At 48.7% G+C, this 19573-nt stretch overlaps 1 protein-coding gene across 6 annotated transcripts in view; it reads right to left on the bottom strand.

The window, feature by feature from the left end:
• The window catches only part of c22h2orf42 (chromosome 22 C2orf42 homolog), a 31518-nt gene extending 13166 nt beyond the window's left edge, over positions 1–18352 (bottom strand). The window contains exons 1-6 of one of the 6 annotated variants that reach the window (XR_013500557.1): positions 18216–18352; positions 12663–13528; positions 7848–7964; positions 6063–6164; positions 3754–3788; positions 1874–1981 (exon numbers count right to left, since the gene is read on the bottom strand). Coding sequence is in view for 4 of the 6 variants with exons in the window: in XM_078239260.1 (XP_078095386.1) it covers positions 1874–1981; positions 6063–6164; positions 7848–7964; positions 12663–13500 (1165 nt within the window). In the remaining 2 variants the exon portion in view is untranslated. The remainder of the gene's footprint in view (positions 1–1873; positions 1982–3753; positions 3789–6062; positions 6165–7847; positions 7965–12662; positions 13529–18215) is intronic. The other 5 variants (XR_013500558.1, XM_078239260.1, XM_078239261.1 and 2 more) reach the window with 5 other exon arrangements.
• Positions 18353–19573: the final 1221 nt, after the last annotated feature.

Genomic DNA, 19573 nt, shown 5'->3' with positions numbered 1-19573 from the left:
TCAAGTTAAACATCTTTATCCAGAGAGTGGGTAGAAAGTGGAACTCATTACCACAAGGAGCGGCTGAGGCAAATAGTATAAAAGGCCCTGAAGGGGTTGTTGGATCAGTACTTTGTGATCTGGAGGTCCAAATTTGTGTAAATCCCTCTTGCTGACCATCATATATTAATGGCCTCTTGCAGTAGGCTTGCTAAGGAATTGAAGTGAATGGATCAGCCATGATCACGTTAAATGGGGGAGCACGCTTGATGGGCTGAATGGCCTACTCCTGCTCCTATGGCCCTATTCCAAACGCACTGGCCCTGGGGAGGTTGGCAGCAGACAAAGGCAACCTTCATTCCACTTCACTGAACTGAATCAGAACACAATTTACCAGAAGCGAAAGCATGCCGTGCGACGCAGGGCAGTACCAAGTCCTCTTGAGCGGACCAGGGGTACGCACTTGCTTGCCACACACTTTCACCTTGACTTGGGGTAATGCAGGTAAGAAAGATTTAGAAACATAGAAACTAGAAGCAGGAGGAGGCCATTCGGCCCTTCGAGCCTGCTCTGCCATTCATTTTGATCATGGCTGATCATCAAAATCAACATGGAAATGGCCAAGGGCTTCAAGTTTCTAGGTGACCTGGTCACCAATAACCTGTCCTGGTTCCTCCACACCAACGTTATGGTTAAGAAAGCCCACCAATGCCTCTACTTTCTCAGGAGGCTACGGAAATCCGGCATGCTTGCTACGATTCTCACCAATTTTTACAGATGCACCATAGAAAACATCCTTTCCAGATGTATCTCAGCTTGGTGTGGCTCCTGCTCTGCCCAAGACCGCAAGAAACTATGAAGGGTTGTGAACGTAGCCCAATCCATCACGCAAACCAGCCTCCCATTCATTGACTCTGTCTACACTTCCCGCTGCCTCGGCAAAGCAGCCAGCATAATTAAGGACCCCACAGACCCCGGACATTCTCTCTTCCACCTTTTTCCATTGGGAAAAGGATACAAAAGTCTGAAGTCATGTACCAACCGACTCAAGACAGCTTCTTCCCTGCTGCCATCAGACTTTTCAATGGTCCTATCTTATATTAAACTGATCTTTCTCTATACCCTAACTATGACTGTAACACTATAATCTGCACCCTCTCCTTGGATGGCATGGTGGCACAGAGGTTAGCACTGCAACCTCACAGCGCCAGGGACCTGGGTTCAATTCTGGCCTCGGGTCACTGTCTGTATGGAGTTTGCACATTCTCTCCGTGTCTGCGTGGGTTTCCTCCGGGTGCTCCGGTTTCCTCCCACAGTCCAAAGATGTGCGGGTTAGGTGCATTGGCCATGCCAAATTGCCCCTTTGTGACCTGGGATGTATCGGTTATAGGGAATAGTGGGGTAAATGTGTGGGGTTGCGGGGATAGGGCCTGGTGTGGGATTGTTGTCTGTGCAGACCCGATGGGCTGAATGACCTCCTTCTGCACTGTAGGGTTTCTATATTTCGAAGAACAAAGAAAATTACAGCACAGGAAGAGGGCCTTTGGCCCTCCAAGCCTGCACCGACCATGCTGGCCGAACTAAAACCCCCTACCCTTCCGGGGACCAGATCCCTCTACTCCCATCCTATTCATATATTTGTCAAGACACCCCTTAAAAGTCACCATCGTATCTGCTTCCATTGCTTCCCCCGGCAGCGAGTTCCAGACACCCACCACCCCTGGTGTAAAAAAACTTCTACTCTATGAACGGTATGCTTTGTCTGTATAGCGCGCAAGAAACAATACTTTTCACTGTATCCCAATACAGGTGACAATAATAAATCAAATCAAATATCCTGATTCCACCTTCCCCCTTTAGCCCCAGGAGTGATACCCATAGAAAGATGTGTTACCTGTGGTGGAGTTGGGGAGACGTTTCTTTCTGCTTCCCATCGAAATCCTCTGCTGGAGGGCATCAAAGAAGGTCTGAGGCACGTGGAACACCAGTGGCTCGGGCTTCCCTGCGTGAATGACAACTTGCATTTTACCACTGCCTGCAGCAACCTGCATTTATACAAGTGCTTTCAGCAACAAATTGCGTTTATATAGTGCCGTTGAAGCGGCAAAATGGTCCAAGATGCTTCACAGGAGTGGAGTTACTGCCCGTGATCATCTGGGACTATGGCGCCCTTATCTTTACTGTACTGATCCTCTGTTGAGATAACGCATCTCCTCAAGCGACGACACCCCAAACTGCATATTTGTCAAAAAAGGGAGACATTGGTACGGGTGACTCATAGAAACCCCACAGTGCAGAAGGAGGCCATTTGGCCCATCGAATCTGCACCGTCAACAATTCCACCCAGGCCCCATCCTCGCTTAGTTGCCCCTGCTAATCCCTCTAACCCATCACGTCCCTGGACACTAATTTAGCATGTCCAATCCACCTAACCAGCACATCTTTGAAGTGTGGGAGGAAACCGGAGCACCCGGAGGAAACCCACGGGGAGAACGTGCGAACTCCACACAGACAGTGGCCTAAGTCGGGAATCGAACCCAGCTCCCTGGAGCGGTGAGGCAGCAGTGCTAACCACCGTGCCGCCCAAATCTCAAAAGAGATAGATTTGAAGATGTATCCTAAAAAGGAGAGAGAGTGGGAGATAAGATTTGGGAAGTGATTTCCAGAGCTCAGGGCTGATGGAAGGCACAGCCTCGAATGGTGGTGGAGATGCAAAAATAAAAGGGGGATGGAATTGGATCTCGCCGCCTATGAAGGTGGTGGAAGTGGCGACAATCAAAAGGGCCTGAAGGAGATAAGCTTGTACAGTCATGGGGATAGAGCGTCGGGAATGGAACTGACTGCATTGCTCTACGGAGAGCTGGCAGGGACTTGATGGGACGAATAGCCTCCTGCATTATGATACAAGAGGCCAAAATTGGAGGAAGACAGATTTCTTAGAATTGTATGGGGTGGTGCAGCAGGAGGCGGAGGGGGTGGGGGGGGGGGGGGGAGAGAGGAAGGAGGAGAACACTAAAACCAAGCCTGTCATTTACCAATATAGATCAGTGAGTGACGGAAAAACACTGCAGTAAGACAGAACGGTGACATGTCGCTGCAATCAGATTCTCCAGCTGGGGTATAATTACTTCATTAACTTTAAACCACGGGGACATCACAGGCACAGCTTTAGAGATAGAACGGCTGGCAGTGAACGCCAATATTCCAGATTGGCGTCCGTGTTCGAAGAGTGCTGCTGATGACTGCGGGGCCAGATGGAGCTAAAGCTGCCAACCCTCCAGGGGCCATCCTGGAACGTCCTGGAATTAAGGACCCCCTAGATGCTGCTGCGAGAAGTGTAGGCAAAAAAATAAAAAAAAACAAAAAAAGATAATTTTCTTTCAACGCTTTTCATTTCTCGGTAAGTACCGGACTTGGGGAGGAAAGAATAAAGGCTGCTTCATCTGGATCGAGCAGCTGGAGGTCGAAACCTCAAGGAATACGTCCAACAAGAGTTGGTAACCCTATCTGGAGCTACTTATTGAGACTCTTATATACACACACGTGCTTTTGTATAACTAACTCTCTCCTGTGAAGAGCCTTGGCTATTTTACTATGTTAGAGTTACTATGTAGATGCCGGTTCGGTTTAGCTCAGCTGGCTGGACGGCTGGTTAGTGATGTGGGGCGGCGCCGCTGACAGCGAGGGTTCAGTTCCCATACTGGCTGAGGTGTGGTGATCTTCAGGTTAAATCACCGCCAGTCACTCACTGCCTGTGGACTATGGCGATTTTACCTTTGTTGGATCACCTTTGGTCATCTTGGAGAGGTCTATAAAATAATGAGGGGCACAGATCAGCGAGATAGTCAACATCTTTTCCCAAAGGTAGGGGAGTCTAAAACTAGAGGGCAGAGGTTTAAGGTGAGAGGGGAGAGATACAAAAGTGTCCAGAGGGGCAATTTTTTCACACAGAGGGTGGTGAGTGTCTGCAACCAGCTGCCAGAGGTAGTAGTAGAGGCGGGTACAATTTTGTCTTTTAAAAAGCGTTTAGACAATTACATGGGTACGATGGGTATAGAGGGATATGGGCCAAATGTGGGCAATTGGGACTAGCTTAGTGGTTACAAAGGAGGGCGGCATGGACAAGTTGGGCTGAAGGGCCTTTTTCCATGCTGTAAACCTCGATGACTCTATTTACTGTATGGAAGCCTCTATTGAGATAATGCATCTCCTCAAGATGCAGCTCCCCAAACTGCATATTTGTTAACAAATACCTTTACCTCCTTTATTTATAGAAACCACAGGAATACTTACAGTGCAGAAGGAGGCCATTTGGCCCATCAGGTCAACACCGACAACAATCCCAGCCAGGCCCTAGCCCCGTCACCCCACATATTTACCTCGTTAATCCCTCTAACCTAACCATCCCGGGACACTAAGGGTCAATTTAGCATGGCCAATCAATTTAACCAGCACATCTTTGGACTCTGGGAGGAAACCGGAGCACCCGGAGGAAACCCACGCAGATACGGGGGAGAACATGCAAACTCCGCTTGGACAATGGCCCAAGTCGGGAATCGAACCCGGGTCCCTGGCGCTGTGAGGCAGCAGTGCTAACCACTGTGCCGCCGTGCCACTTGGAATGGGCTCCAAATGCTCATCTTAAGGAGGGTATGTATTATGGGAAACAAGTCTGAGATCTTCCTGCCTGAATCTCCCGATTGCAGTAAGGATACAAGGATGAAACTACTGGATAAAACAAAACCATCTGTTTCACACCATGTCCCTCCCCTTATGGAATAGTCTAGAACTAGGGCACACAGTTTAAAAACAAGGATTCCCCATTTAAGACAGAGAAGTTGTTTCTCTCAGAGGGACATTAGTTTTGGAATTCTCTTCCCCAGGGAGCAGTCGAGGATGGTTCATTCGAGGCGGAGGTAAATGGATTTTTGATCGACAAGTGAGGGAGGCAGATGGGAAAGTGGAGATGAGACCATAATCAGATCAGCCATAGTCTTATCAAATGGCGGAGCAGGATCGAGGGGCCGAATGGCCTACTCCTGCTCCTAAGTTCTTGCGTGCTTTTCTGCAGTGACTATTTCCGCTGCCTTTCAACGTAGGTGGTGGTCAAGTACTCCACAGGAGTTGGCCAGTTTCCCCTCAAAAGACAAGATATCGAATTAGCCTGTTGCAAACCCACTCAAGCCATCAAAAAATATAAAAATTATAAATTATTTTACTGGCAGTATCAACACCAACAATTTTTTTTTATTCATTCGTGGGACGTGGGCGTCGCTGGCTGGGCCAGCATTTATTGCCCATCTCTAGTTTCCCCTGGAAGGCAGCAGAGTCAACCACATTGCTGTGGCTCTGGAGTCACATGTAGGCCAGACCGGGTAAGGACGGCAGATTTCCTTCCCTAAAGGATATTAGTGAACCAGATGGGTTTTTCCGACAATCGACAATGGTTTCATGGTCATCAGTAGAGGTCATAGAGGTTTACAGCATGGAAACAGGCCCTTCGGCCCAACTTGTCCATGCCGCCCTTTTTTTTTTAAAGCTCCAAAGCTAGTCCCAATTGCCCGCGTTTGGCCCATATCCCTCTATACCCATCCGACCCATGTAACTGTCCAAATGCTTTTTAAAAGACAAAATTGTACCCGCCTCTACGACTACCTCTGGCAGCTTGTTCCAGACACTCACCACCCTGTGTGAGAAAAAATTGCCCCTCTGGACATTTTTGTATCTCTCACCTTAAACCCTCTAGTTTTAGACTCCCCTACCTTTGGGAAAAGACATTAACTATCTCGCTGATCTATGCCCCTCATTATTTTATAGACCTCTATAAGATCAACCCTCAGCCTCCTACGCTCCACCGTAGATTCTTAATTCCAGATATTTTTTATTGAATTCAAATTCCACTATCTGCCGTGGCGGGATTCGAACCCGGGTCCCCAGAACATTAGCTGAGTTTCTGGATTAATAGTCTAGCGATAATACCACTAGGCCATCGCCTCCCCAGTAAGGGACCATTCTATGCAAAATTACTGAGCCACTGCCCCTTTAGCAAAGCCAAAAGCTTCGCAAAATCACATATCATTCACCATCAAATTGGTAATGCATGGTCTGGTTGATGCGCTCTGTGACACTAGCAAGCCAGTCCTGAAATGATAGGGTCACTTGGGATTCATCGATGGGTTGACTCACTGAAAGAGAGAGAGAGAGACAACAGTCACTACATAGGCATCAGTCCACATGAGCTGCTATACCAACAGACAATGTTCATTCATTTCTCTGGCTGTCTTTATTGTGAAGGTGCCTTCCCTTCCCTAGGGGCAAGAGGCACTCTCACACAGCCAGGGGACTGTCTACAGACTAATAGAAGTGCAATGAGGTGAAGCTTCAGGAAGGCAAATCATACAATAAGTACCCAAATATTAAGGCAGTGGAAAATTGCCACAAGTACATAAAGTTAAAGTTTTTAAGTTAAAGTTTTTAAAGTTTATTTATTAGTGTCACAAGTAAGGCTTACATTAACACTGCAATGAAGTTACTGTGAAAATCCCTGAGTCGCCACACTCCGGCGCCTGTTTGGGTTACACTGAGGGAGAATTCAGCACCTAAACAGCACGTCTTTCGGATTGTGGGAGGAAACCCACGCAGACACGGGGAGAACGTGCAGACTCCGCACAGACAGTGACCCGTGACAGGAATCGGACCCGGGTCCCTGGCACTGTGAGGCAGCAGTGCTAACCCACTGTGCCACCCTGCCAAGGAGGAATTGTGGGCATAACCGTTCTCACTTGCTAAATGTGAGTCTTGGCTCTCTGCACATCCAAAAAAAAACACGCCCCCTTGGAGGAAGACGAAGATTCTGCCTTTGTGAACTTCTCAGTAGTTAATCAGGGTGATGGACTGAATTGGTGAGTTTGCAAGTGTGAAACTGGCCCTTATTTAACATGATACAAGTTGTTGCTTTTTATCGTGGGATGGGAAGGCGGCTAGCAAGACCAACATTTACTGCTCGCCCCTAATTGCCATTGAGAAATTGAGCCGCCTGTGAGACGTCAGATAGGGAGATCCAGGATTGACCCAGTGACAATCAATGCATGGGGATATACTTCCAAAACACCGCTAGGACGGCACGATGGCACAGGGGGTTAGCACTGCTGCCTCACAGCACCAGGGACCCGGGTTCGATTCCTTGGGTCACTGTCTGTGCGGAGTCTGCACATTCTCCCCGTGTCTGCGTGGGTTTCCTCTGGGTGCTCCGGTTTCCTCCCACAATCCAAAGATGTGCAGGTTAGGTGGATTGGCCGTGCTAAATTGCTCCTTAGTGTTAGGGGGGGACTAGCTAGGATAAATTCATGGGGATAGGGCCTGGGTGGGATTGTGGTCAGTGCAGACTCAATGGGCCAAACGGCCTCTCTCTGCAATATAGGATTGTAGATGTTCAACTGGGGCGTTATCAAACAAATCTTGACACCCAGCCACATAAGGAGATATTAGGACAGGTGAGCAAAATTGGTCAGGGACAGTTTTCAAGGACTGCCTTCAAGGAGAGAGACAGAGAGAGAGGCAGATAACTTTAGAGATGGAATTTCAGAGCTTAAGGTGTGTCACCTAAAGGCAGCAATGGTGGGACAACTGGAATCTCACTCTCAGGATGGCTGGAAAATAAGCCACATGTGCAACATGCAACAGCAGCAGGATGCAGACTCTCCTGGGCTCAGGTATATTTGTTGGGGAAAGCAGAGAAGGTTTCTCCTCTATTGCGCGTAGTACAACCTGAAAACGGATCTGTTTCCCCCTCAGCGCGGGCAGCTCTCAGCCCAGCCTCTGTAAAGTTCCCGCAAAAGGCAAAATTCTAGCAGCGCTCAAGTGTTTACCAGTGACATCGTCCTTTTTCTTCTTCTTTGCTTTCGAAACTGCGCTCACCGCAGCCAGGGAGGTGGGATCCTGGCAGTAAATCGCCAGCAAGTGTGTCTCAGCATTTGCCTGAAGACCTGGTTTAAGGAAATTAAATCCGACACAAACAAGTCAGAGCGGCAAAGTAAACATTCATAGAATCTGCAGTGCAAAAGGAGGCCATTTGGCCCATCAAGCCTGCACCGACAACAATCCCACCCAGGTCTCGTCCCCCCCAACCCCACATATTTACCCCCCTAATCCCCCTGACACTAAGGGGCAATTTAGCATGGCCAATCAACCTAACCTGCACATCTTTGGACCATTAATTTTTGAATTCATTCGTGGGACATGGGCGTCGCTGGCTGGGCCAGCATTTATTGCCCATCCCTAGTTGCCCGAGGGCAGTTGAGAATCAACCACATTGCTGTGGCTCTGGAGTCACATGTAGGCCAGACCAGGGTAAGGACGGCAGATTTCCATCCCTAAAGGAACCAGATGGGTCTTTCCAACAATGGTTCCATGGTCATCAGTAGATTCTTAATTCCAGATATTTTTTATTGAATTCAAATTTCACCAGCTGCCGTGGCGGGATTCGAACCCGGGTCCCCCAGAACATTAGCTGAGTTTCTGGATTAATAGTCTAGCGATAATACCACTAGGCCATCACATCGCCTTATTAATGGATGCAGAGGAAGTTTTCTTTATCCAGAGTGTGGGGAGGACGTGGAACTGGCTTCCACTTTGAGGAGAATCACATAGATACATTTAAGGGCAAGTTGGATGAGGGAAAAGGAGTAGGAGGATATGTTGGGGTTAGATGAAGTGGCGGAGACCAGTTGAGTTGAATGGTCTGTTTTGAAGTAAATTTCATGCAATATTGAGATTAGGCTCAAATATATTCTTCACAGCAGACCCCCTCAGTCCTTACTCTCCAGATACCTACTTATTTATTCTTGAATCCATTTGAACTCTCTCCTTCAATGACCTTTCCCAAATATGTTAGTTCCCATCGATTGGTTCTGAAAGCTAAACAGTCTTATCGCCTCCTCATGGTATTTAACAGCATTACCATCATCACACTCCCCACCATCAATAACCTGGGAGGAGGTCACCACTGACCAGAAACTCAGCCAGACAAGAACAACTATAGAGCTATACAAGATCCTCGTCAGACCCCACTTGGAGTACTGTGCTCAGTTCTGGTCGCCTCATTACAGGAAGGATGTGGAAAAGATTGAAAGGGTGCAGAGGAGATTTACAAGGATGTTGCCTGGATCGAGTGGCATGCCTTATGAGGATAGGCTGAGGGAGCTCGGTCTTTTCTCCTTGGAGAGACGAAGGACGAGAGGTGACCTAATAGAGGTATATAAGATGTTGAGGGGCATAGATCGGGTGGACTCTCAGAGGCTTTTTCCCAGGGTGGAAATGTCTGCTACGAGAGGACACAGGTTTAAGGTGCTGGGGGGTAGGTACAGGGGAGATGTTAGGTGTAAGTTTTTCACACAGAGGGTGGTGGGCGAGTGGAATCGACTGCCGTCAGTGGTGGTGGAGGCGAACTCAATAGGGTCTTTTAAGAGACTCCTGGATGAGAACATGGAGCTTAATAGGATGGAGGGTTATAGGTAGGTCTAGAAATCATAGAAATCATAGAAACCCTACAGTGCAGAAGGAGGCCATTCGGCCCATCGAGTCTGCACCGACCACAATCCCACCCAAGCCCTACCCCCACATATTTACCCACTAATCCACGCATCTCAGGACTCTAAGGGGCAATTCTTTAACCTGGCCAATCAACCTAACCCGCACATCTTTGGACTGTGAAGGTAGGGATGTGTTCAGCACAACTTGTGGGGCCGAAGGGCCTGTTTGTGCTGTAGTTTTTTCTATGTTTCTAACTTAAATGCTGTGCATTCTGTGGAGAGTAACTCACCTCCTGACTCCATAAAACCATAGGGAGCAGAATTAGGCCACTCGGCCCATCGAGTCTGCTCCGCCATTCAATCATGGCTGATATTTTTCTCATCCCCATTCTCCTGCCTTTTCCCCATAACCCCTGATCCCCTTATTAATCAAGAACCGATCTATCTCTGTCTTAAAGACACTCAATGACCCAGCCTCCACAGCCTTCTGCTGCAAAGAGTTCCACAGATTCACCAAACCCTCTGGCTGAAGAAATTCCTCATCTCTGTTTTAAAAAGGATCGTCCCTTTAGCCTGAGGTTGTGCCCTCTGGTTCTCCCCAAAGCCTGTCCACCCTCTACAAGGCACAAGTCAGGACTGTGATGGATGCTCTCCAATTCCCTAGTGAGTGCAGTTCCAACAACACTCCAGGAACTCAACACCATCCAGGACAAGGCAGCCCGTTTAATTGGCACCCTATCCACTACCTTGAAAACTAACTCCTTCCACCGCTGACACACATTGGCATCAGTGTGTACCATTTACAAGATGGACCACAGCAATTCACCAAGGCTCCTTCGATAGCATCTTCTAAGCCAGCAACCTCTATCATCTAGAAGGACAAGGGCAGGAGACACATGGAAACACCAGTAGACTCTTGCAACTACCCTCCAAGCCATTCACCATCCTGACTTGGAAATATAATCGGCCGTTCCTTCACTGCGGCTGGGTCAAAATCCTGGAACTCCCTCCCTAACAGCACTGTGGGTGTACCTACACCACATGGACTGCAGCTGTTCGAGGAGGGGGCGCACCACCACCTCCTCAAGGGACAGTTAGGGATGGGCAATAAGTGCTGGCCGAGCCAATGAGGCCCACATCCCATGGATAAAAACAACTACACTGCTTGTCTCACTCTTAAGTTCTTCATTCTAACTTGTAACCATATGAGCTATATTGAACATTAACCCTATGTGCTAACGAGGCAACTTCCTGGGTGTTTCATGTTAAATGATGGCTTGGCAAAGTGATAACTGGGAATCCATCAGTTGGAATATGCCATGTATCAGTAAGAATAGTTAGAAACTTCCATCAGGAAGATTCTGCAAGGGAAAATAAATCAGCCAGGGTTCACTTCTCCTGATAGTTGTGCACCGTTGGACATTGTGTGGATGTGTTGGTTTAGACACGGTGCCCTGCAATTCTCACACTGAAAGACTTGGCACTCGGGTGAGATGCCCAAAGGCTGCTGGTGTTTATGTGAGTTACAGTCTTCAGGAGAGAAGGCAAAGGGTGACCGTGAGCAGGAAAGGAAAATAAAAACAAAAGTAGAATCATAAAATTCTTACTGCACAGGAGGCCATTCAGCCCATCGAGCTTACACAAACAACAATCCCACTCAGGCCCTATCCCCATGCATTTATCCTGCTTGTCTCCCTGACACCAAGGGGCAAATTTAGCATGGCCAATCAACCTAACCCACACGTCTTTGGAGTGTGGGAGGAAACTGGAGCACCCGGAGGAAACCCACGCGGACACGGGGAGAATGTGCAGACTCCACACAGACAGTGACCCGAGGCTGGAAATGAATGCAGGTCCCTGGCTCTGTGAGGCTAACCACTGTGCCACCCCTAATACTTGGACATGACGGTTGAAGGTAACGGACTTGATAACCAGAACAAAACTCAACTGCCTCGACTGGGCGGCACAGTGGTAAGCACTGCTGCCTCACAGCGCCAGGGACTCGGGTGCGATTCCGGGCTTCAGTCACTGTCTGTGCGGAGTCTGCACATTCTCCCCATGTCTGTGTGGCTTTCCTCCGGGTGCTCCAGTTTCCTCCCACAGTCCAAAGATGTGCAGGTTGGGTGGATTGGCCATGCTAAATTGCCTCTTAGTATCCAAAGATGTGCAGGTTCGGAGGATTGGCCATGCTAAATTGCCTCTTAGTATCCAAAGATGTGCAGGTTCGGAGGATTGGCCATGCTAAATTGCCCCTTAGTGTCCAAAGATGTGCAGGTTAGGGGGATTGGCCATGCTAAATTGCCCCTTAGTGTCCAAAGATGTGTAGGTTAGGTGGATTGGCCATGCTAAATTGTCCCTTAGTGTCCAAAGATGTGTAGGTTAGGTGGATTGGCCATGCTAAATTGTCCCTTAGTGTCCAAAGATGTTTAGGTTAGGTGGATTGGCCATGCTAAATTGTCCCTTAGTGTCCAAAGATGTTTAGGTTAGGTGGATTGGCCATGCTAAATTGTCCCTTAGTGTCCAAAGATGTTTAGGTTAGGTGGATTGGCCATGCTAAATTGTCCCTTAGTGTCCAAAGATGTGTAGGTTAGGTGGATTGGCCATGCTAAATTGTCCCTTAGTGTCCAAAGATGTGTAGGTTAGGTGGATTGGCCATGCTAAATTGTCCCTTAGTGTCCAAAGATGTGCAGGTTAGGTGGATTGGCCATGCTAAATTGTCCCTTAGTGTCCAAAGATGTTTAGGTTAGGAGGATTGGCCATGCTAAATTGCCCCTCAGTGTCCAAAGATGTTTAGGTTCGGTGGATTGGCCATGCTAAATTGTCCCTTAGTGTCCAAAGATGTTTAGGTTAGGTGGATTGGCCATGCTAAATTGCCCCTCAGTGTCCAAAGATGCGTAGGTTAGGTAGATTGGCCATGCTAAATTGCCCCTCAGTGTCAGGGAGACTAGCTAGGGTAAACATGTGGGATTACGGGGATAGGTCCTGGGTGGGCTTGTCGTGAGTGCAGTCTCAATGGGCCGAACGGCCTCTTTCTGCACTGTAGGAGTTATATGATTCTCAGAGGTGCTGGCCCCAGGTTCCAGACCAGGAAAGCAGTACAGCTTCCAGTCGCAACATTGTCTGGCAGTTCGGCAAATGATGCGGCTTACTTACCTGGACCTCTGTACCTACCGGCGGAATCAAAGTTGACAAAGTAGGAAAACTCTTGCCCCAGCTTCTCATCGCTGGCAAAGGCGCAGACGCAGGCGTAGAAGTGAATGCAGCGTTTTGGGGACTCCCCTTTGTTGGAGCCGGGCTTGCTGGCTTTGAAAGTCTGGCAGGAGCAGTAGAACTTGCGCTCCGTCACGCCTTTCATCCGTGCCTTCTCGTGGAAGGAGACGTGCAGAAAGCCCAAGCTGTGCTTGGGGCTGGCTTTGCATTTCACCACCATAATGCTCTTGGTGATGCGCTGCACCAGGGGCCCACTCGACTCCGTGGCCAGCGTCCAGATGGCCTGCTTGGTCTCGGCGCTCACGTGGAGGGAGTTCAGCACCGAGCTCTTCAGAGTGTGCGGCGTGGCTTCCATGTGGCACTCCATGGCGAGCTTGACGTGCTGGCACTGGTTCTCGGACACCTCTTGCGAGGACACCTTGAAGCAGGTGGGGACCAAGCAGCGGCCGGTTATGTGGGTGATGATGGTGCCTTCCACTGTCTGGATCGCCTCCGTCGTGCCGAGCTCCACAAAGCCCCGGTAGTCAGGCCCGCGGTCCCGAAGCCTCACCGAGTAGACCTGCGACGCCGAGCCGGTGACTATTCGAACCGCGTCAATGCTGGGCGGCTGCTTCCGCACTCCGTCCCGAAAGACGGCGCCACAGCTTTTGTTCTTGCAGCTCAGCCCGCGAGTGCCGTTGATGGTGCCGCACTTGGAGCACTTCTTGATGCCCCGGAGAGTAGGTTTGCCCAGGTCGGCTAGGAAAGCCAGGGTTTTCGTCCGCTCTGGGTGCTGCTCCATCTCTCATGGGGCTGGTCTTGTTAAAAACCTGCCAGACAGGAAAGGGGGTTAAGTTTGTCAAACTGGCAAGGCAAGATCTGAAGAGATAACTAGGGCGCACCACAAAAGAGAGACAACTTGCCTCTGACATTAACTGCGATCACTGCAATGAAGATGTGGGGGACCAGATCTGGAAAGGTCCATTTTGGGAGTGGCTATTAGCACAATGGCTGGGATAAAGGTCACTTACGGCACTTCCAATCCCACCTGGTTGACCACACCAGTATATGACACAATGAAAAAGTGTTCACAAATGCATGCCTTCCTTCATAAAAAGGCTTGACCTTTGTCTCAACAAATATTATATATTTTTCTGAACCATAGAATCCCTACAGTGCAGAAGGAAGCCATTTGAGCCTGCACTGACAACAATCCCACCGAGGCCCATCCCCTTAACTTCATGTATTTACCCTACTAGTCCCCCTGACACTAAGAGGCAATTTAGCATGGCCAATCCACCTAATCCGCACATCTTTGGACACTAAGGGGCAATTTAGCATGGCCAATCCACCTAACCCGCACATCTTTGGACACTAAGGGGCAATTTAGCATGGCCAATCCCCCTAACCCGCACATCTTTGGACACTAAGGGGCAATTTAGCATGGCCATTCCACCTAACCCGCACATCTTTGGACACTAAGGGGCAATTTAGCATGGCCAATCCACCTAACCTGCACATCTTTGGACACTAAGGGGCAATTTAGCATGGCCAATCCACCTGCACATCTTTGGAATGTGGGAGGGTTAGGAATGGGTTAGCAGACCCATTTGATGTCAATTAAGCAGCCAGCATAATCAAGGACCCCGCGCACCCCGGACATTCTCTCTTCCGCCTTCTTCCGTCGGGAAAAAAAAGACACAAAAATCTGAGATCACGTACCAACCGACTCAAGAACAGCTTCTTCCCTGCTGCCGTCAGACTTTTGAATGGACCCACCTCGCATTAAGTTGATCTTTCTCTACACCCTAGCTATGACTGTAACACTACATTCTGCACCCTCTCCTTTCGTTCTCTATGAACGGTATGCTTCGTCTGCATAGCGCGTCAAGAAACAATACTTTTCACTGTATACTAATATATGTGACAATAATAAATCAAATCAAACTACTTGACTCCTTATAATGCCACTGAAACTCAGAGTTTTATAATGATGTGCACACCTCCCCATCACACTACATTACTCACACTCAGAATGGTTATAAACAGCATATCCCAAGGCTCCAATCAATCTGATTGAAGGAGAATTGCTGGTATTGAAAATTTTCGAATGGTTAAAATTTGGTTTCAGGCAGAACCAAATACCGTATTAAGGATAAAATAAAGTACGTGGCTGAACTTTGTCGTGACATTGCCCAGGTTTGCAAAATATTGGAGTTCTCCATTTTGAGAACTTCCTTTCATGATCTTAGTAATCCCAAAAAGGCTTTACATCAGATGACTATACTTAAAAAATGTTTAAAGCTTATTCATTAGTGTCACAAATAGGCTTATATTAACACTGCAATGAAGTTACTGTGAAAATCCCCTAGTCGCCACATTCCTGTTCGGGTTACACTGAGGGAGAATTTAGCACCTAACCAGCACGACTTTCGGATGGTGGGAGGGAACCGGAGCATCCGGAGGAAACCCACGCAGACATGGGGGGAGAACGTGAAGACTTCACACAGACAGTGACCCAAGCCGGGAATCGAACCCGGGTTCCTGGTGCTGTGAGGCAGCAGTGCTAACCCACTGTGCCGCCAATAAAGGTTGGAGCTCATAATCAGGGACATTCACTGAGGGTCTGAGGGAGCAATCTTCCCAGAAAATCCCATGGAGGTCAATGCATCAGGACTTTGAGGGAGACCTGATGTGAATTTTAGGTGATATTGAATCATAGAATCCCTACAGTGCAGGAGGAGGCCATTTGGTCCAACGAGCCTGCACTGACAACAATCCTATCCAGGCCCTATCCCCGTAACCCTATGTATTTACATTGCTAGTCCCTCTGACACGGAGTCAATTTAGCATGGCCAATCAACAGTGGTCCAAGCCATGAATCGAACACAGGTCCCTGGCGCTGTGAGGCAGCAGTGCTAACCACTACGCCACCGTGCATCTATATAATGATTTAGATGATGCAGGCGCCCCCAAAGCCTATCATATTCTGACAAATTTTTGAAGTGAAGACACAGTTGTGAGGTAGGATCCTGTGGGAGTCAATTTGTGCATAGCAAGCTCATGCAGTGTCAGTGGGGTAAATGACCCACAGCTAAAAGCAAAAGGGAAGAGGAAAGGGCTCAAACAAAAACAGAAACTGCTGGAAAATCTCAGCAGGTTTGACAGTATCTGTGGAGAGAGAATAAGAGCCAGCGTTTTGAGTCTGTGAGGGCCATGCTGACTCAAAATTTTGACTATTCTTTCTCCAGCACTTTGTGTTTCAGATACCAGCATCTGCAATATTTTGCCTTTATCTTAAGAAGGGCTGCTGGGTTTTGGTGGGGGGAGGGGAGGGTTAGTGAAATGACCCACCCCAGTAAAATACCAAGCTGCCATCAAATTCCCCAACATTCTACTCCCAGAGATGGCTGGATGTGGAATGCTGTTCCAGAATTTTAGGCGGCACGGTGGCTAGCAGCTCTGCCTCACAGCGCCAGGGACCGGGGTTCAATTCCGGCCTCAGGTGACCATCCGTGTGGAGTTTGCACGTTCTCCCCGTGTCTGCGTGGGTTTCCTCCGGGTGCTCCGGTTTCCTCCCACAGTTCGAAAGAAGTGCTGGTTAGGTGCATTGGCTATGCTAAATTCACCCTTGGTGTACCCAAACAGGTGCCAGAGTGTGGCGACTAGGGAGTTTTCACGGTAACTTCATTGCAGTGTTAACGTAAGCCCACTTGTGGCACTAATAGATAAATTTAAACACCGAGTGTCCAAATTTGTGCGGATTAGGTGGATTGGCCATGCTAAATTGTCCCCTTAGTGTCCAAAGATGTGCAGGTTGATTGGCCAGGCTAAATTGCCCCTTAGTGTCAGGGACGAGCGGGATTAATATGTGGTACACGCTCCATGGATCAAATCAAAAAAAGAATCATAGAAAACCTACAGTGCAGAAGGAGGCCATTCGGCCCATCGAGTCTGCACCAACCACAATCCCACCCCAGGCCCTATCCCCACAACCCCATACATTTAGCCCGCTAATCCCTCTAACCTACACATCCCGGGACACTAGGGGGCAATTTAGCATGGCCAATCCTCCTCATCTGCACATCTTTGGACACTAAGGGGCAATTTAGCATGGCCAATCCTCCTAACCTGCACATCTTTGGATCCTGAGGGACAATTTAGCATGGCCAATCCACCTAACCTACACATCTTTAGACACTAAGGGGCAATTTAGCGTGGCCATTCCACCTAACCTGCACATCTTTGGACACTAAGGGGCAATTTAGCATGGCCAATCCACTTAACCTACACATCTTTGGACACTAAGGGGCAATTTAGCATGGCCAATCCACCTAACCTACACATCTTTGGACACTAAGGGGCAATTTAGCATGGCCAATCCACCTAACCTACACATCTTTGGACACTAAGGGGCAATTTAGCGTGGCCATTCCACCTAACCTGCACATCTTTGGACACTAAGGGGCAATTTAGCATGGCCAATCCACCTAACCTACACATCTTTGGACACTAAGGGGCAATTTAGCGTGGCCATTCCACCTAACCTGCACATCTTTGGACACTAAGGGGCAATTTAGCATGGCCAATCCACCTAACCTACACATCTTTGGACACTAAGGGGCAATTTAGCATGGCCAATCCACTTAACCTACACATCTTTGGACACTAAGGGGCAATTTAGCATGGCCAATCCACCTAACCTACACATCTTTGGACACTAAGGGGCAATTTAGCATGGCCAATCCACCTAACCTACACATCTTTGGACACTAAGGGGCAATTTAGCGTGGCCATTCCACCTAACCTGCACATCTTTGGACACTAAGGGGCAATTTAGCATGGCCAATCCACCTAACCTACACATCTTTGGACACTAAGGGGCAATTTAGCGTGGCCATTCCACCTAACCTGCACATCTTTGGACACTAAGGGGCAATTTAGCATGGCCAATCCACCTAACCTACACATCTTTAGACACTAAGGGGCAATTTAGCATGGCCAATCCTCCTAACCTGCACATCTTTGGATACTAAGGGGCAATTTAGCATGGCCAATCCTCCTAACCCACACATCTTTGGCCTTCTTCTGCGCTGTAAGGGATGCTACGATTCTCCCATAGTTTTATAACTTCTGGAATTTGGACCACTCTGTGCAAATTAAATTTTAAAATTTCAAAAGGATGAGGATCTAAGCTTCATTACAGCTGGAGCCACCACTGCTGGCAAACCCTCCCACCTGAGCCAAGCACTTTGATTGACAGGCCACCCGCCTGACAATCATGGTCCCGCCCACAGCGGCAGCCCCAATTGGTCCGGCCCCCAGCCATACTGCAGCCTGATTGGGCGGGCCGGCTGTCAGTCAAAGCGTGAGGCCCGGAGGCCCGGCCCAGTTTCGAGCACCCAAACCGCCGAAGGAAAACGCCCGACCGCGACAGCCGACTCCGCAGCCGCTCGTTCGCCGCCTTTCACATCGATTCTCGCCGAGGAAATAATTAAACTGGAGGGAGAGACTCACCTTCCACCCCCTCCCCTCAGTGCTCCGGGTGTGGGACACCCTCCCCGCTCAAAGCCGGCGCTCCCTCAAGACGCGCAGCCATTTCGCCTTACAAAATCCTCTCGGCGCTGCGCTGTAACGGCCGCGCCCATTGGCTGCCGCCGCCCGCGGTATTCTGGGGGATGTAGTTTCCCCCCCACCAGCCAGGTCGACTACACTTCCCAGAATGCCCCGGCCCCTCAGCTGAGGAACGGCAGCGCCCGCGGCAACATTTCCCAGAATGCTCCGCTCGCTCCTGGTGCGACGCCGCCCGTGGCATTCTGGGAGATGTAGTTCTCCCACCACCGAATCGACTACATTTCCCAGAATGCTCCAACCCCCCTCCTGAGTTGGCACTACTGCCTTGTTGTTGATGAGAACAACACTGTTTACAACCATGATTTTATTGGCAAAAACTACCATAGATTAAGCTGATCTTTCTCTATACCCTATCTGTGACTGTAACACTATATTCTGCACCCTCTTTCTCCCCTCTGTCCTCTGTGAACAGTATGTTTTTGGCTTTATAGCCTTACAAGAAACAATACTTCTGACTGTATCAAGCATAGTGGTGGAAGGATAGTGGAGGACATGCCCCCTCTACATCGACGGTGATGCAAACTTTTGAATGGACCTACCTTATATCAAGTTGATCTTTCTCTACACCCTAGCTATGACTGTAACACTACAGTGGCACAGTGGTTAGCACTGCTGCCTCACAGCGTCAGGGACCCGGGTTCAATTCCCAGCTCGGGTCACTGTGGAGTTTGCATGTTCTCCCTGTGTGGGTTTCCTCCCACAGTCCGAAAGACGTGCTGGTCAGGTGCATTGGCCATGCTAAATTCTCCATCAGTGTATCTGAACAGGCGCCGGAGTATGGCGAATAGAGGATTTTCACAGTAACTTCATTGCAGTGTTAATGTAAGCCTACTTGTGACACTGATAAATAAACTTTTAAGAAACTCTTCTTAAACATTCTGCACCCTCTCCTTTCCTTCTCCCCTATATACAGTATGAATTGTGTGCTTTGTATAGGACAAGAAACAAAACTTTTCATTTGTATATCAATACACATGACAATAATAATCAAATCCTTTTCATTCATGTACTCTATGAACAGTATGTTTTGTCTGTATAGCACACAAGAAACAATACTTTCTGCTGTATCCCAATACATGTGACAATAATAAATAAAATGAAGTGAATATGATCGAGAGCTTCAAGTTTCCAGCTGTCCAGATCACCTATAATCTGTCCCGATCCCTCTGCACCGACGCTGTAGTTAAGAAAGCCCACCAACGCCTCTCTCAGGAGTCTAAGGAAATTTGCCATATCCGCTA

This window comes from Mustelus asterias, chromosome 22 (assembly GCF_964213995.1).
Source record: "Mustelus asterias chromosome 22, sMusAst1.hap1.1, whole genome shotgun sequence".
NCBI classification, from domain to species: domain Eukaryota; kingdom Metazoa; phylum Chordata; class Chondrichthyes; order Carcharhiniformes; family Triakidae; genus Mustelus; species Mustelus asterias.
The sequence above is the reverse complement of the archived record's forward strand: the minus strand, read 5'-3'. Positions and strand labels throughout refer to the sequence as shown.